Source organism: Mirounga leonina, unplaced genomic scaffold, assembly GCF_011800145.1.
Source record: "Mirounga leonina isolate KUSES-001 unplaced genomic scaffold, KU_Mleo_1.0 Mir_91, whole genome shotgun sequence".
NCBI lineage: Eukaryota > Metazoa > Chordata > Mammalia > Carnivora > Phocidae > Mirounga > Mirounga leonina.
Window position 1 is genome coordinate 19,313,825 of NW_023270839.1, and position 16,053 is coordinate 19,329,877.

The window sequence follows — 16,053 nt, forward strand, 5'->3', positions numbered from 1 at the left end:
TTTGGTATGTCGTATTTCTGTTTCATTTGTCTCTAAGTATTTTTTTCTATCTCCTTTATTTCAATGACCTATTGATGGTTCAGTGGCATGTTTAATCTATTTTTGTGGTTTTTCCAGCTTTCTTATTATAACTGATTTCTAGTTTCATACCATTGTAGTTGGAGAATATGCTTGATATGACTTCAATATTTAATTTATTGAAACTTGTTTTGCTGCTAATCTAACCAGGAGATTGTTCCATGGGCATGGAATATGTATTCTGCTGCTTGAATGGAATGTTCTGTACATATCTATTGAGCCCATCTGGTTGTGGCACAGCTGTTGCAGAGGGAGGGTGAACATGGAACATGCCCAGCCCAGATGCGATGTACTCACTTGGCCCAGTTGTGGTGTGGCTGCTTGCATAGGTTCAGTGGGACAAGGAGCATGCTTACCAGTGCTAGCAGGCTAGAGGGAGGGCACCAAACATGGTGCCCACCAACTCTGTTACCAGCTAGTTAGAATGAGATTGCAAAAATGGCACCAGCCAGTGCTTCTGTCCCCAGAGAAAGTCACTGCAGGTTCTTGCCTGTAGTCACGTTAGGATTAGCAAATGGGTCTCTCCCTCAGTTATAGTCTAGGCTCTTTTCAAATTATTTTTGCAGTGGTTTTCAGGATGAGTGGATGGGCGTGTGAACCCTTTACGAGCAGGTTCTTTGTTCTCTACACTTCTATGGTTCCCCTGGACTTAATAATCCAAAACCAGATGTTTGGGGAGCTTGTCTTTCTGGGTATACTCCTTCACTCTTCGAGGAAAAGCTCTGTATTTTGGGGATCCCTTCCTGATAGTGGGTCATCATACCTCAAGTAGGATCCGGAGGGAGACCGCAGCTCTGCCTCTCCTACCTGTCTCAATGCATCTCTTTTATCTTTTGTTGTGGAGGCGCTGTTAATCTAGTTCCCAGGTCATTTGCAGAGGAAAATTATTCTTTATATAACTGTAAATTTGTTATCTGTGGGAGGAGATGAATTCAAGGTCTTCCTACACAGCCATCTTGAACCCCGAAGATGTAGTTTTCATCCTAGCTCCTTCACTAAATGACTGACCTATTTTATGACCTTGGACAAATCCTTAAATGTAGCTGTTTGCCAAACTTATCTGGACCATGGTCTGTGGTATATCTATAACCATCTTGTGTTTTCCACTCAATTTCCTTCTTGCTGTCTATACCGACATGGAGAAAAAAGGATGGGCTATTAATATGCAGATAAGGTAGCAAAAGTAAACAATTAGTAAAAGTACTTTATTTTCCTCTTGTATTTGCTTTATAACTTGCTTTACAAAGTTATGAAGTTCACAGCTTTATACCAAAATGTAAGAAGGCTAAGCTATTTGCTTATAAACATTTTTGCCATCAAATGTCATCTGATTTCATTCTTCTAATCCATATTCAATATATAAAAAAATTCAGATACCAAGGGTACTGGAGCAGCTCTAGGGCATATATTTCTCTTAAGCAGGAGAAAGCTCTTCAACAGCCTTTCCTCCTGGACTTCCTTCCCCACCAATTCAACTGGGCTACTACCTTGAATTTAAAGCAAATCTAGGAAACTTCAGTTGCCATGTGACCCAGCAGGGCCATATACTTGGGGGCTGGAGGTGAGGTTAGAGGTTATTGTCTAATAAGCATTATGTTTGGTTTACACCAGGATTTCACATCCACTTGCACATGGAACTCAGTATAGACCAAATCACCTCCACTGTAGCTTCTACCCTATCCATTAGACAGTCACTCTGAAATCCTGAAGATCGTGATGATTTGGGGCAGGGATGAAATCACAGTTTTACCAATGTGGCGGGCATGGCCTTCTTAACAGTTCTAGGAGCTCTCCTTTTGGTAGCAGAAACAAAATTTGTTAAGTCCGCGTATACAAACTACAGTTATGTGCGCAAACCAGAGGGTATGTGCTGTTTAAATCCCACTTCACAATATACTGTGATCTCCCCTCCTATGAATTCTCTTCCATAAAATATACCACACCATTCCACTAAGTGTTGTATACCTCCTCCCAACACATCATCCACATACCTAGTCACTAAAGTTGTCTACTATATAATCTACCCCAAAACCAAAACCAAAAAGCCCCTTTGTTAGGCAAATAATCACTTAAACAGCAATGGTACTGCCTATACATTATAGGTAGGTCAGGAGCTAAACACTCAACTGTTAACTTCTGAGGCAGAAAAACATTTTCCCCCACAAAAGCAGGAGTGTAGTAGCAATAGCGTTCCCTCGAATTCAAGTAACACCGGGTGGAGATCATTCTTTGCTCTTATGTGTTTACCTGCTTTATAACTCAGTAGAGGAGTATGTCAAAACACACTCTGAACCTGGTTTAAAACTTTAGGATAAAACTTGAAGTGACTGACAGTTTGTCGTAAACTGCCATTACAACAAAGGACGGATACCATGGTTTTCTTGGCTTCTGGCCATTAGAAGTAGGCACAGGCAACTAAGGATAACATTCTCGAAATGGCCTCCAACCCCTTATAAGAAATGAGTTGGGTTTTGTCAGGTCATGTAACACTTTCCTTCCTTCGTTAAGTACTAAATACCAAGTCAACACAGAAACCTGAGCCACCGCTCTTCTCTAAGGGAAGACGGAAGGCTAGAAGCAGTTAAGACACTGTAAAAGACAAAAAACAGCCTAAGTTCTGCATAACTTTCAAGGCTCTTAAAAGCAGTAACACAACCATAAGCAGCCAAGATGCTTATGGTGCCTTTATTTCTAAATCAACAGCTAGAACAGTGCATTTAGGATGACACACTAACCTGGGGTTAAAATAATTCCACAAATTCTTGAAACAAAGATGTTATTACCAGGGCTTCAAAAAAACAAATGTTTGTGAAATGAGGGAAAGTATTACAAGTAGAGGTACCCACACCCACACACACGTACAAGAAACATTCACACCTGCACACACAAAGGCAGATAGACTGTGCACAATTCTACCAAAAGTAAACGCGAATCGGTTGTTACTTGATTCTATCAGTCTGTTCATACCTTCAAAGGCTCCCCACGATTGCCCAACACCTCACATAACCCGTCCCTGCTGTACAACGGCTCCAGCACTCTCATCTTTTCAGACATGTCCTCAGGCAGGACAGAAGGGCATCTATGCAACAGAGTGCGCAAGGCTTTCTTAGCACACTGCCCAGTCAACATGGAAATGCAGCTTCACTACAACCCCGAATAAAACGCCAGGTTTAGTAATAAATTCCAATATGCTTTCCTGGGAAATCGCCCTTCTCAAACCCACACAACAGCCTGACTGCTCCGGTCATCCTTACAAGAAATGGGGAGGAGAGGTAAGAAAGCTTCTTAATCTCAGACAGAAACAGCACAAAGACATTTTATGCAAGAGATTCTTCTCTGTTCTCTCTCAAGTATCATGCAACTATCAATAGTGTGGTCAAAAGAAAAAAAAGAAAAGTTTTCCCGTTCATAAGGATAGACGTAAATAGTTCATGGGGCCATTATTTGGTAGTAGCTCCTAGATTAGTTGTTTATGGATCCAGTAAGAACCACTGGAGCCTTTCCTGAAAAAAAAAAAAAAAAAAGAACACATCCTAAGTCTTGCATCCAATTTCATACCCTCCTGAAATCCAACCATGAAGCCCAGTGAAGTCTCCAGCCCTAGAGCCAGAGTGAAGACCTACGAGTAGGTGTGTGCACACGAACAGGGGTGGAGAGAAACCTGCGTGCTATGCAATCCCTGAAAACAGTATGCATCACATCCCCAAGTCTGGTATGTGGCACTGGGCTCTTCACCCTTCTTTAGCTCTCTGAAGAACCTTTCAGAGTTTTGAGAATCCAGAAACAAAAGGCTGGAAAGCAACACTTCTATAGCTTCTCTCAAGAGTCCAGAGAAATTCCAAAAAACAAAGCAGTCTCACTAGGCTTTGTTAATTTGGCTGCTCTCAGTGGAAAAATGGAGTCTTTCCCTTCTTCATACTCCACTCTTCTTTGCCAGCAAGAGGGGAGGTGAAGGCAAGATTCTAGTTTCAGAAATCAGTCTCTAAGAAGCCTGCTTGGACCCCTAAAGACTGTATGCAGATGCTTTATCTTAACTCCCCCATCTTGGGTGCTGCAGGTGGGGGGAAGCACCCTGGGAGCCTAGAGGAAGTATGTGATGGCCACCAACAGTCTAGGCACAGCCAGAGAGCAGGGGAGAGAGGGTTTGGCAATGGAGCAAACTAAGAGGTTTCATACCCGCAGCAGGCCTGGAGAGTCAGAAACTGGAAAGGAAGATAAAGGCTACACTCCAGTTCGAAAGGCCTGATAATACCTGCAGCGTGAGCACCCGGGCCTAACAGCAACATTGCAAGGTAGATGTTAGGTCTGTGCACTGTCTTGAACTGAGCACTCCCATCAAAATGTGCACAGACGTTCGATAGGAAGTACTGTCTGTGAGGACTTGTCATTATGTGATTTGCTGAGTTCCTAAAATATAACCAGCAGAGCAGTCACTCTAGCTGTTGAAAATCTACTGTGTGTCCCTTTGGCATTTAAAGCCAGCTCTGTCTACCTACAAAGCAAGAGAATAGTGAAACACACTGCACATAATTGTTAAGAAAGGGAACTAGTTGCTTCTAATTTAAATACCCAGTTATTAGAACTAAAGAAATTAAAAGTGATCCTAAAAATCTAGCATTTGCACAAACTTGTACTTAAAAGCCGGACTACAGGTTTAAACCATCATAAGAACATAAACTAAAAATCGCAAACTGAAAGCAATTAAAAAAATACATATGATTAGGGTCAGACTGGGTAGCCAATTAAGATCTGTATCTTTAATCCACATCTGGAGAATACTAGTAGCACAGATTACTAGGTTCCATGCTGTCCCAGAGAAGTATAGTTCCTTAAAATCTGTTTCAATCTGACAAACCTCCAGTAAGAACTTAACGTGTAACTATCATCCCATAGAGCTGCCCAGACTTATGCTAGTGGTAAGCCTGGCTAGTAACCACTTTCTCCTTCCCTGATTCTCTGCGGAAGGGAAGACTGTGGCCTCTGTGAAGGGCCGATGTAAAATTAGTTCAAATGATAACTTCCCAACATGGGAGGCAAAAAACTTCATGAATCAATTTTGCTGTCATCCTCAGCATGTCGTTCAATGTGTCCCGCAGCATCCTAGGAATAAAGGGAAAGGGGCCCGTGAGAGAAAAGTTGGTAGTAAGACAAGAAAAAATCCAAGCCAAGGAGAGCTTCACGGGTACATTCTAAAATCCATACATGGAAGGTGATTAGGACCCAGCACTTTGCTCATTTATATGAAACTATGCGCTTAAAGATGAGTTCTTATCTTACACAAGAACACAGTAATAATCCTCTAGGTCCAGTTACTGGATTTGAAACATTTGAAAACATTCTCTTGGGGCGCCTGGGTGGCTCCGCCGGGAGCCTGCTTCTCCCTCTGCCTGCCGCTCCCCCTGCTTGTGTTCCCTCTCCGTCAAATAAATAAATAAAATCTTCAAAAAAATTAAAAAAGAAAACATTCTCTTTACGCTCTTTCTCAAAAACTACCTATGTCATCATTTGAAACCTCATTAAGCTATTCCCCAAATCTGTGAATAACAATGAAAAGGAAAATCCCTAGACTCTCCCTGTTTATTGCAATTCTGAACATTCTAATTAAGGCAAAAAAGGTCTGCCTGCTCTGAGCCGTTGAATGACCCCAGGCCGGCCTCAGGTCCCACTCATGTACCTGTTTGGATCCTTTCCTAGCAGTGAAGAAAGCGTCACAGTTCTTCCAGCGACATTTCAGAGTTTGAAAGTTTGGATTTGTATGGTCAGTGAGCAAATGTTGTTTCAAATGATCTACAACACCAAATATCAGAGCGCAACCGTGCCACTGAGGAGAAAGACAATGAAAGGGTGAGGGAAAAACAGTACAGGAAACATGCAACCACAATTTACAGCAGTCCTCACTTGTATCTTTTAAGTACTGTGGAAGCAAAAGCAAGCCCTTTATTCTTTATTCTTGGCTAGAAAATATAACAAAGCCAGAGGCATCCACATTAATTACCAATATTCTGAGGAGCCTTGAAAAGACTGGAAAGTCTTGACACTCTGCTCTATTGAGAAGGCAACGCACCCAGAGAGCCACATTGTTAGAGGAAAAGGTTAGCAAATATTGACAGACAAGTTACCATAAAATTCAGTTTAAGCCACATTTATTTTTTATCTTGCCATCATAAAATGAGTTCCTTAGTCCATTTATTTAAAAAAGGCGGGGTGCTGGGTGGCTCAGTCAGTTAAGCATCTGACTCTTGATTTCGGCTCAGGTCATGATTTCAGGGTCGTGAGATCGAGTCCTGAGTCGGGCTCCATGTTCAGCAGGGAGTCTGCTTGAGATTCTCTCCCCCCCTCCCCCGCCTCCCCCTGCTCGCTCTCTAATAAATGAAATCTTTAAAAAAAAAAAAAAAAAGGCTAAGAGATCTCTATAATACTGAAGGGGCTGTATTTCACAATTCTGAGAACTGCTGACTCGTATACTTGAAAATAAAAAGGTCTGACAAAGAAAACTATGCCTTGGAAACCCGACTTTACTGAGAATCTTTATCACTTGAATCGCAATCTTTTTTTCAAGATTTTAGGTATGTATGTATGTATGTATGTATTCATTTAGCATGCATCCAAGTGGGCAGAGGGAAAGGCAGAGGGAGAGAATCTTAAGCAGACTTCCCACTGAGCATGGTACCCAACTCGGGGCTCAATCTCACGACCTTGACAACATGACCTGAGCTGAAACCAAGAGTCGGATGCTTAACCAACAGAGCCACCCAGGTGCCCCTCTTTTTTTTTTTTTTTTAATTCCTACTTTACTAAAAATGTGGCTCAACTCTCAATCTCACTCATTGGTCAGAAAGCATAAAGACTCTTTGTCTTGGTTTTTTCCCCCTCCAGGCTTGCTTGTTTTAAATCTTAAAATTCTGGGGCGCCTGGGTGGCTCAGTCATTGGTTAAGCGTCTGCCTTCGGCTCAGGTCATGATCCCAGGGTTCTGGGATCGAGCCCCGCATCGGGCTCCCTGCTCGCCGGGAAGCCTGCTTCTCCCTCTCCCACTCCCCCTGCTTGTGTTCCTGCTCTCGCTGTCTCCCTGGACTCTGTCAAATGAATAAAATCTTAAAAAAAAAAAAAAAAAGATCTTAAAATTCTAACAGGTTCATTTCTATGAAATAATGCAAATTTGAATTTTTCCTGTAGCACTATTCCTTCCATCCCCTCCAACTTTAATTTAAAGCCAGATGGTATTTTCTCCATTTCTCTAGATAAGTTAACCCTCTATTTGTATTCTAGATTCTGCTGTACTATATTTTGTGTCCTTCACTGAGAAAACCAAAAAGCAAACACAGTAACGTGTAAAAAGCTGCGAAGTAACCAGGCTGTGGACAAGTCTAAATCAAATCTAAAAATGGAGAGTATTTTAATTCCATTCCATTATTTCTGCAAAACAACATGTTAGGGTATGGGGGCCGGGGCGGGGTGGGGAGTGGAAGATCAGTGCCAGAAACTTTTCTCTGATCACCACTAATATTAGAACTGATGAAACAACTGAAGGCCTATAAGGAATAGTATAAAAGTGTGGAGCTCCCACCCCAAAATAAAAACCATGCAATTTGGCCTAGGCAACAGGCGTTTAAAACCTTCAAGAATACACATTTTTATTTGCCTATAATCCCATGAGGACACAAATCCAATTTATTTGCCTCAAAATCCAATGAGGACACAAACCAAACTATGAATACATGAAATCCCCGAGGAATGAGTATCAGATAGTGAGCAGGTCACAAAAATAAGCACTTCCACTTTTTATTTCACATACAGTTGACCCCTGAACAACATGGTTTCAAAATGCATGGGGTCCACTTATACATGAACTTTTCTCAATAAATATAGTACAGTACTGTAAATGTATCTTCGTTTCCTTACGATTTTATTTACTTACTTAAGTAGGCTCCACGCCCAACATGGGACTCAAACTCACGACCCTGAGATCAAGTCGCACGTTCCACCAACTGAACCAGCCAGGCAGTGCTTCTTAGATTTTAGTAACATTTTCTTTTCTTTAGCTCACCATATTGTGAGGCTACAGTATATAATACATATAACATACAAAATATGTGTAAACTGACTGTTTGTCAGTAAGGCCTCTGATCAAGAGTAGGCTATTAGTAGGTAAGCGTTTGGGGAGTCAAAGTTATATGCGGATTTTCAACTGCACAGGGTTTGATGCCCTTATCCCTGCACTGTTTAAGGGTCAACTGTACTTCTGTATCGTTGATATTTTTGTAAGCATGTACTGATTTACAATAAAACAAACAAAAACCACCATAGAGATGACCTCTGAGTGGATGATATATAGACATACCTCATACCTAATCTTAAAACAGACTATTCATGAAAGAAGTATGGAAGCATTTTATTGTTAGCTTTTAAAAATAAGCTTCCTTGGGGCATTGGGTGGTGCAACTGGTTAAGCATCCGACTCTTGGTTTCGGCTCAGGTTGTGATCTCAGGGTTGTGAGATCAAGCCCCATGTCGGGCTCCATGCTCAGTGCTGAGTCTGCTTAAGATTCTCTCTCCCTCTCCCCCTCCCACCCATGCTCACTCTCTCTCCCCACCCTCTAACCCTCTAAAATAATCTTAAAAAAAAAATAAAACAATAAAAATAAGCTTCCTTGTCCTACAGTGGGAGGCATAAAATAGATGCTCAAATATAAAAATATAAAAATGCTTAATTGATGCTAATGAAGATCTATAAATTAGCCTAGGGGCAAGCACTCCTTACCCAACAACGGTAATTCTGCATCAGATTCAGCCTCACAGCTTGAATACTGCCATCGTAACAGCCAGTATAAATCTGGAAAAAGAGGTTTCTCACATCAGACCAAAACAACACACAAAAAAACAACTACTAAACATCCTCAAAATACATGTCAAAAGCTCTTGTGCCGGCTGTAAGAAAACACAAACCTACAGCAAAGCCGGCCGCGCGTCCTACCGTCCTACCGTGGGTAAGTATGTCTGGTGGGGCTACATTGAAGCTATGCTGCTTAGACAGCCACTCCTGAGACACTGGCTGAGAGCAGTAGCGGGGCTCGGGCTGGGAGGCACCTGCCCACACTGTAAGCTGTGCACCCAGGCTCCTGAGCATCGTATGCTACACCGCACGCCACACAGTAGCCATCTGCCTTGCATTGCAACAAGGGGTTCTACTGCTCAAAATCTAGAAAACATCCACTCTGGTTCAACCACATAATTTAAAAATAAAATAAATCGAGACTTAGCAGGGTTGAGTGAATTAGCTTCTACTTTTAGGTCTGCTTTCGCTATGCCGTACTGGCCAAATCTCCGGGCTCTATTCCAATGTTCTGTTTGGATCGTAATGTCTCTGGAAAAAGCACCACTCAATTTTTAGGGGAAACATCTTAAACTTATTTTCTGTTTAATGGTGGTATCAGATTTTTATTGTAATTATTTTAGCTTATGAATAGCAAAGAGAATATTCAACAACGTCACTGGGTTACTTCTCAGTGATACTATGGCAAGACAGAAAAGCATTCAATAATGAGGCATATCAGAAAGAGATGTCATCTTTGGAAGTGATAAACAGGAACATTATTATCAGTTTGTAGTTTTTAGTAAACATATTCAAAAGCATTATGTGACATGGCTAATAACACTCACCATACTTTTATGGATGGTCATACACATAATCATGTCTTTGTGTCCTCCATAAACTTGCAGTCGATCATGGGACTTAGGTGGAGGAAATAAATAGAGAATTAGGGTTATTTATACCCTGTGTTTAATAAGCCTAATCCCTGGAGGCCTCTGGCAGGTTTAAAACCATCCCTAAGGCACTATGCTGAGGCACAGTGGCATTTTCAGAGAAACACAATCTTTCTAGTAAGTCCGCAAGGGAGGAGTTGGTAATTGGAAATGAGAAAACTAATTTCTGTGTAGTGTCAAAGTCTCAAACCTGAAACTGCACACAAGGAGCACCAGATAGGCTTTAGAGACTACAGGTGCAGTCTGGAAACCATCCGGTATTAACCTCTGTGAGCCTCACCAGGAACCTCAGAGCCATGTTTCTCAAAGTGTAGTGCACGGACCATCTGCTTCATAATTATCTAGAGGGCTTGTGAAAAATGCAGATTTCTGGGCCCCACCCGTCTTACTATATTAAAAAAAAAAAAAAAAGATTAACACCAAACCCAAACAGACCTTCTCCCCAAATTGTTCAAGCAAAACAGTGGATCTAAATTCTACCTGTAATTCATAGACACGAACAAATTTATCCAGGCAAGCGGTCACCATCACTTTTCCTAGGATATTCACCACAGTCACTGCATGATTGTGACCTTTATAGATCCGCACAAGCTCACCAGTCTGCATCCAAAAAAGAAACAAGTCACTAGACTGGCTTTCAAGATTCCTTCTGACTTTTGAGATTTACGATTCGTTTATTCCAAAAGTCATCGTTCTGAAACTACTTGTAGCTGAACTAATTTTAACAGAGGAAGTACTCACACAAGCATTTACTACAATATAGGTAATACAATATATATGAAATGTATCCTGATGGAGAGAAGCTGGTGTCATAGAAAGAGAAGGCCCACAACTCTATCTGTATGTATTTTATAGGTTGTGAAGTATTTCCACTTTTATCATTTTATTGCATCTGGACAAGTTCCTGAGGATGCATTATCCTCAGGTTTACAGCCCAGGCACTGAGCTTCACAGACCTGTCTCTATGACCTGAGCAGAGTCTCTCAGCTGTTTTTATTTGTTCTATTTTAAACTACATAACATATCCACTTTCTTAGAGCCTCAGATGCTCAATTTATCTCAAGTTTAAATGAGTTTAAACTTTGAATCTGTCCCCCATTAAAAATTTTGATGAGGTCAGAATTTCTAGAGTGCTCACTATCTTCCAAGAGCTTATGCGGGTAGGGATTATTATTAAGCTTTTCCCTGGAAAAGGGGTTTCATTTAAATTGCAAGAGGTCTGAGGAATCCTTCAAGCTTTAACCATCATTCCATTAAAGATTTCTTTACATCAACACAACTTACATGAATGTTATGGGCGTGGACTGACTGATCGCTGGAGCCACTGAACACAAGGTCATTCACCACCTTGAAAAAAATTCACTGAGTTAGATTTGGTATAAGGTTCTGAATTTCCTCTGTAACCTGTAAAGCACATCGTTGAATTCTAATTTCTAACTTACTTTGACATGAGCATGAACTAGGGATAAAATAGTAAGTTCCTCAGACAAATTTTCTAAAGTTAAACTTCCGTCCTACCACCAGGTACTGTGAGGAACTGCCAATGTATTATTGGGTTTGTTGTCTCTTCAGAATGACTGCGAAATAGCCGAGAAGGGCTTTAAAGTATATCTACATTCTATGATAAAACACACCTGTTTCTCTGTTGATACAGTAAAATACAGTCCATCCCTTGGTGACCCAAGCCTAAAGAGAAGCACTGTAATCTCCTTGCTCTTCTCAAGATGATGTGTTCTAAATAAGGCATTAGACAAGAAGGGAAATGCCACTCAAAGTCTTCTATTTGTGCCAGACAACCAACTCCTCTTCTCTTGCACTGTACTTGCCTTCATGCAAAGAATGGTTTTGCTGTGGCCCTCCAGAGTTCTGAGGAGGAGTCCATTCCGTGCATCACGAACACTAATGGTACAGTCATAAGACCCAACAACAAGCAGCTTTCGGGCACCCTCCTGTGCTGTGGCAAGACAGCTGACAGCCCGAGGGCCGTGGCATTCAAAGATTTCAAGTCGTTTATTGTTCTGAAAAATAAGCCACCATTATATGAAGTAAAAGCAACTTAGGTGGTAAATGTCAAAATCACCTAACCCAAATCACTACCTGAATACGAACTCTTAAATTCTATTACCTGTACTTAAGTTCTCATACCCCACCCCTGTCTTTAACTTCCCAACCTCTGCCATTCCCATTCCAACTCATGACTCCCTCCTCCCCGCTTCCAGTGGGGGCACGGTAAACTTGTGCATTATAAACACATTTCTAACTTCAAACTACACTATCTGATCATAGTTAGCACTTGATTCTCTTTTTATGCCTTTGCTCACTTCCCTGAAGTTAATGATAATGATCAACTTTTTTTTTTCATATTCTAATTTCCATGCCATAGACCCAGAAACTCTTTCCCTGATTTTTTTGTCATCAAAAATTATGCAATCAGTCACATGTTTCCAAATTTCTCTACTGAGAATTACTTATTTAGATAATTTCGGTAAGAGTCTCTCATTCTCCACCTTTCTGTTATTCTCAAGTTCTTCTGATTTCTCGTTCTATGTTATCTCTCATGACATCATTTAGTGAACTAGAGAAGCCTTTTATATCAGTCAGAGTGGCATGGTCACATCCCGAATTCCCAAACACTCCTTTACCTCAAATCTTACTTGCTTCCCTCATTCCCACACCAATCTTGTTCATAAAGTTTCCCCCTTCCTCAAAACTTCTAAAAAGGAACTTTAGGGGGGGGGTTGCCTGGCTGTCTCAGGAGGTGGAGCATGCTACTCTTGATCTTGGGGTCATGAGTTCAAGCCCTGCATTGGGTGTAGAGATTACTTTAGTAAATAAATAAATAAATTGAGTGCAGAGATTACTTTAATGAATAGATAGATAGATAGATAGATAGATAGATAGATAGATAGATAGATAGATAGATAGATAGATAGAAACTTCAGGTGCACACAAGCGGTGAAACTCCCAGAAACTAAGCACTAAGCTCCGAGCAGCTGGGAGCCTCCAGGGCTAAGCAATGACTCCAGCCATCTTAGGTGCTGGGGAGACAGCCTGATGGAGCTCAAGGTCCACTGGTGGACAGCACAGAGAAATAGCCCTGGCTTTCTGTTGAGACCTCAGAAGTACTGCATTCTAGGTGTATGGGCAATCCAAAAAGGGCCCAGCCCTCACAAGGCTTCAAAATTCCCATGTCTGCAGAGATTCTCAAATCTGTGTGTCAAGGTCCATCTTCTCTGCGGCTTGTCAACCAGTTAAAGACCATTTCCATTTGAATTTCTTGTCCTCATCTTGCCTCAGAAGTCCTGCTCCTAACTTCTGTCCACCTTTGATAACGTTACTCTTCCGAAAGAGAATTAGGCAATTATCAAATTTTATCCTTTAAAATATTTTAAACTTATTCTTTCTTATTCATTTCTATTGCCCTAACCAAATCTAAGGTAGGCTGTTAACACTTCACATATGGAATGCAACAACTTCCACTAATGAGCCATCTGTGATCCATTCCTATCAAGTGGACCAAATAACCTGGCACTTGATTATCTATGTGCTAGATTCTTCTAACTTGATTCTAAGCTTCTGAAAGGCAAAAGCCATGACATATTTTATTGTATCCCTTATAAGCAGTGGTTCCAGCTCACATGTGGAAGGAGAGTTGGTACGTATTCGCTAAACACATGAATGATACTATAATTGGGCATAACACAGTAAACATTGTTTTGTTTTTTTAAGATTTTATTTATTTGACAGAGAGAGACACACAGCAAGAGAAGGAACACAAGCAGGGGGAGTGAGAGAGGAAGAAGCAGGCTTCCCGCGGAGCAGAGAGCCCGACGCGGGGCTTGATCCCAGGACCCTGGGATCATGACCTGAGCCGAAGGCAGATGCCCAACGACTGAGCCACCCAGGCGCCCCAACACAGTAAACATTTTAACATGCTGTTAAAAGATGACCATGGAGTGCCTGGGTGGCACAGTTGGTTAGGCATCCAACTCTTGATTTAGGCTCAGGTCATGATCTCAGGGTCATGAGATCGAGCCCCATGTTGGGCTCCATCTGTGGAGCCTGCATAAGATTTTCTCTCTCCCTCTCCTGCTCTCCACCCCCAGCCCCCGCATTGGCACACTCACACTCTCTCACTCAAAAAAAAAAAAAAAAAAGATGACCAGATGACCTTGGGATATGGTGCTACAACTCATTAGTAACCAAACCCATCAACTCTACCTCTTACACCTTTTATCCATTCTCTTCTCTTCATCCTTAGTCTGACCTTTCTACTTCATCTTCTACAACAAAGCCTCCTAAATGATCTTCCTGCCTCTACTAGTACCAGTACTTTCCTATCATCAGAATGACTTTTTCTAAAATACAAATTGGGGGCGCCTGGGTGGCTCAGTTGGTTAAGCGACTGCCTTCAGCTCAGGTCATGATCCTGGAGTCCCTGGATTGAGTCCCACATCGGGCTCCCTGCTCGGCAGGGAGCCTGCGTCTGCCTCTGACCCTCCCCCCTCTCATGTGCTCTCTCTCTCTCATTCTCTCTGTCTCAAATAAATAAATAAAATCTTTAAAAATAAAATAAAATAAAATAAAATACAAATTGGATCATGTCTCTCCTACTTTAAAGCCCACATGATGGAAGTCCACCTACATTAACAAAGCATATAGGGCCATCAAGAACTGGTCCTCCCTCATTTCCTAAGCTTTATCCTGAGGCTCAGCACAGAACACATGCTCAGTAAAGGTTTGCTCAACAAATGAATTTATCTTTGGATTAGGAAAGAATGAAGCCATATGAGCAAAAGGCAAACCTACAACTGGGTTCACATTACAGAATAGGCTATCCTCATGAAACCCTAAATCAGTTCCAAACCACATCAATGTCATACTCAAAAGAATTTAAAAGAATTTAAGCTCATTTTTCATGGTGTCATTCTTAAAATGAGATAGACTAGTTCAACCTATGACTCATTATTGGCCCCAAATCATCAGGCTTGGTTTAACTTAGTAGAGTTACCTTTTGGTCCTGGCACACTTGGGCCTGAGCAGACAGAATGAAGGCTCTTGTTTCACTTATACCAGAAGATAACAGTTTTTGAGTAGCAGCTCCTTCTGTTGTTTTCTCACACAAGAAAGCAGGAAAATGTCTGCCTTCTACTTCTTCCCACATGCACGCTACTTTCAAGTGACATGGGAATGTAGCCTTCTCCCCCACACACTAACCTTTATGTTGAAGGTGACCACAGTGCCATTTGCCAGTCCTGCATAGAGGATTCGCCATCGACTATGGAGGCAGAGAACCCGATCTTCCAGCTGTAACTGCTCCACACACTCTCGCGTCTGACAAAGTACACAACATCTCATCAGCAGAGGTTAACAGCAAATAAAATGTGAAATCAATCCTTCTTAAAGCAGAGTGTGAAATGATTTCTATGAGGAAGAAAATGTAGCGTCCTCTATCTTGTAGAAGACTATCATAGATTTGGCCAAAGACCCTCAAGCTCTAAACAAATATTAACACTAATAATATCCCTCATGTTCCTAATTTGGAATGCAGAAATTATTTGAAGGGCACTAAGAAGTGGGCCTTAAAATTTCAAATTAAGTAGCCAAAGGTAAAGCTGCATTTGACATCTAAAAAGGAAAATAAAGGTTACAGGAAATACACAATTGTATATTTGATACTTGAATTAATCATGTATGTGCTTTCCTGTAATTGATTCTCTATTTCAATAGTTCCCAAATGCCTCCTTCAAACCAGCGCTCGGTTGGCCGATCCATAATTAGCTGAGAAGCTTTTAAAATATGCAGAACCCTTTGGGGTGCCTGGGTGGCTCAGCTGTTAAGTGTCTGCCTTCGGCTCAGGTCATGGTCCCAGGGTCCTGGGATTAAGGCCGACATCCAGCTCCCTACTTGGCGGGAAGCCTGCTTCTCCCTCTCCCACTCCCCCTGCTTGTGTTCCCTCTCTCGTTGTGTCTCTCTCGGTCAAATAAGTAAAAAATCTTAAAAACAAAAACAATTTATAAATAACCCCAAGCTTCATCCTCAACCCCTGAGATTCTAATTCGGTAGGCTCTGGAATATGCATTTAAAAAAATTTCTTTAGTAATATCCAGGTTATATAAGTATTATTTGATCTCACCTTCAAGAAATGATTTCCATGAATTTCCAGAACTGGGTTATACTAGCAATTCTAGTTACCTAGGTAACCTGGCCCT

The 16,053-nt window shown here is 41.4% G+C and overlaps 1 protein-coding gene across 3 annotated transcripts in view; it reads right to left on the reverse strand.

Annotated features, from left to right (window-relative positions):
- Nucleotides 1-1,262: 1,262 nt before the first annotated feature.
- Nucleotides 1,263-16,053, reverse strand: part of ZNF106 (zinc finger protein 106) — a 65,165-nt gene continuing 50,374 nt past the window's right edge. For all 3 annotated transcript variants that reach the window (XM_034994626.1, XM_034994625.1, XM_034994627.1), the window contains 8 exons: nucleotides 15,059-15,175; nucleotides 11,668-11,859; nucleotides 11,126-11,188; nucleotides 10,322-10,441; nucleotides 9,737-9,808; nucleotides 8,838-8,909; nucleotides 5,753-5,899; nucleotides 1,263-5,178 (listed from right to left, as the gene is read on the reverse strand). In XM_034994626.1, the coding sequence (XP_034850517.1) occupies nucleotides 5,122-5,178; nucleotides 5,753-5,899; nucleotides 8,838-8,909; nucleotides 9,737-9,808; nucleotides 10,322-10,441; nucleotides 11,126-11,188; nucleotides 11,668-11,859; nucleotides 15,059-15,175 (840 nt within the window). In that variant the 3' untranslated portion in view covers nucleotides 1,263-5,121. The remainder of the gene's footprint in view (nucleotides 5,179-5,752; nucleotides 5,900-8,837; nucleotides 8,910-9,736; nucleotides 9,809-10,321; nucleotides 10,442-11,125; nucleotides 11,189-11,667; nucleotides 11,860-15,058; nucleotides 15,176-16,053) is intronic.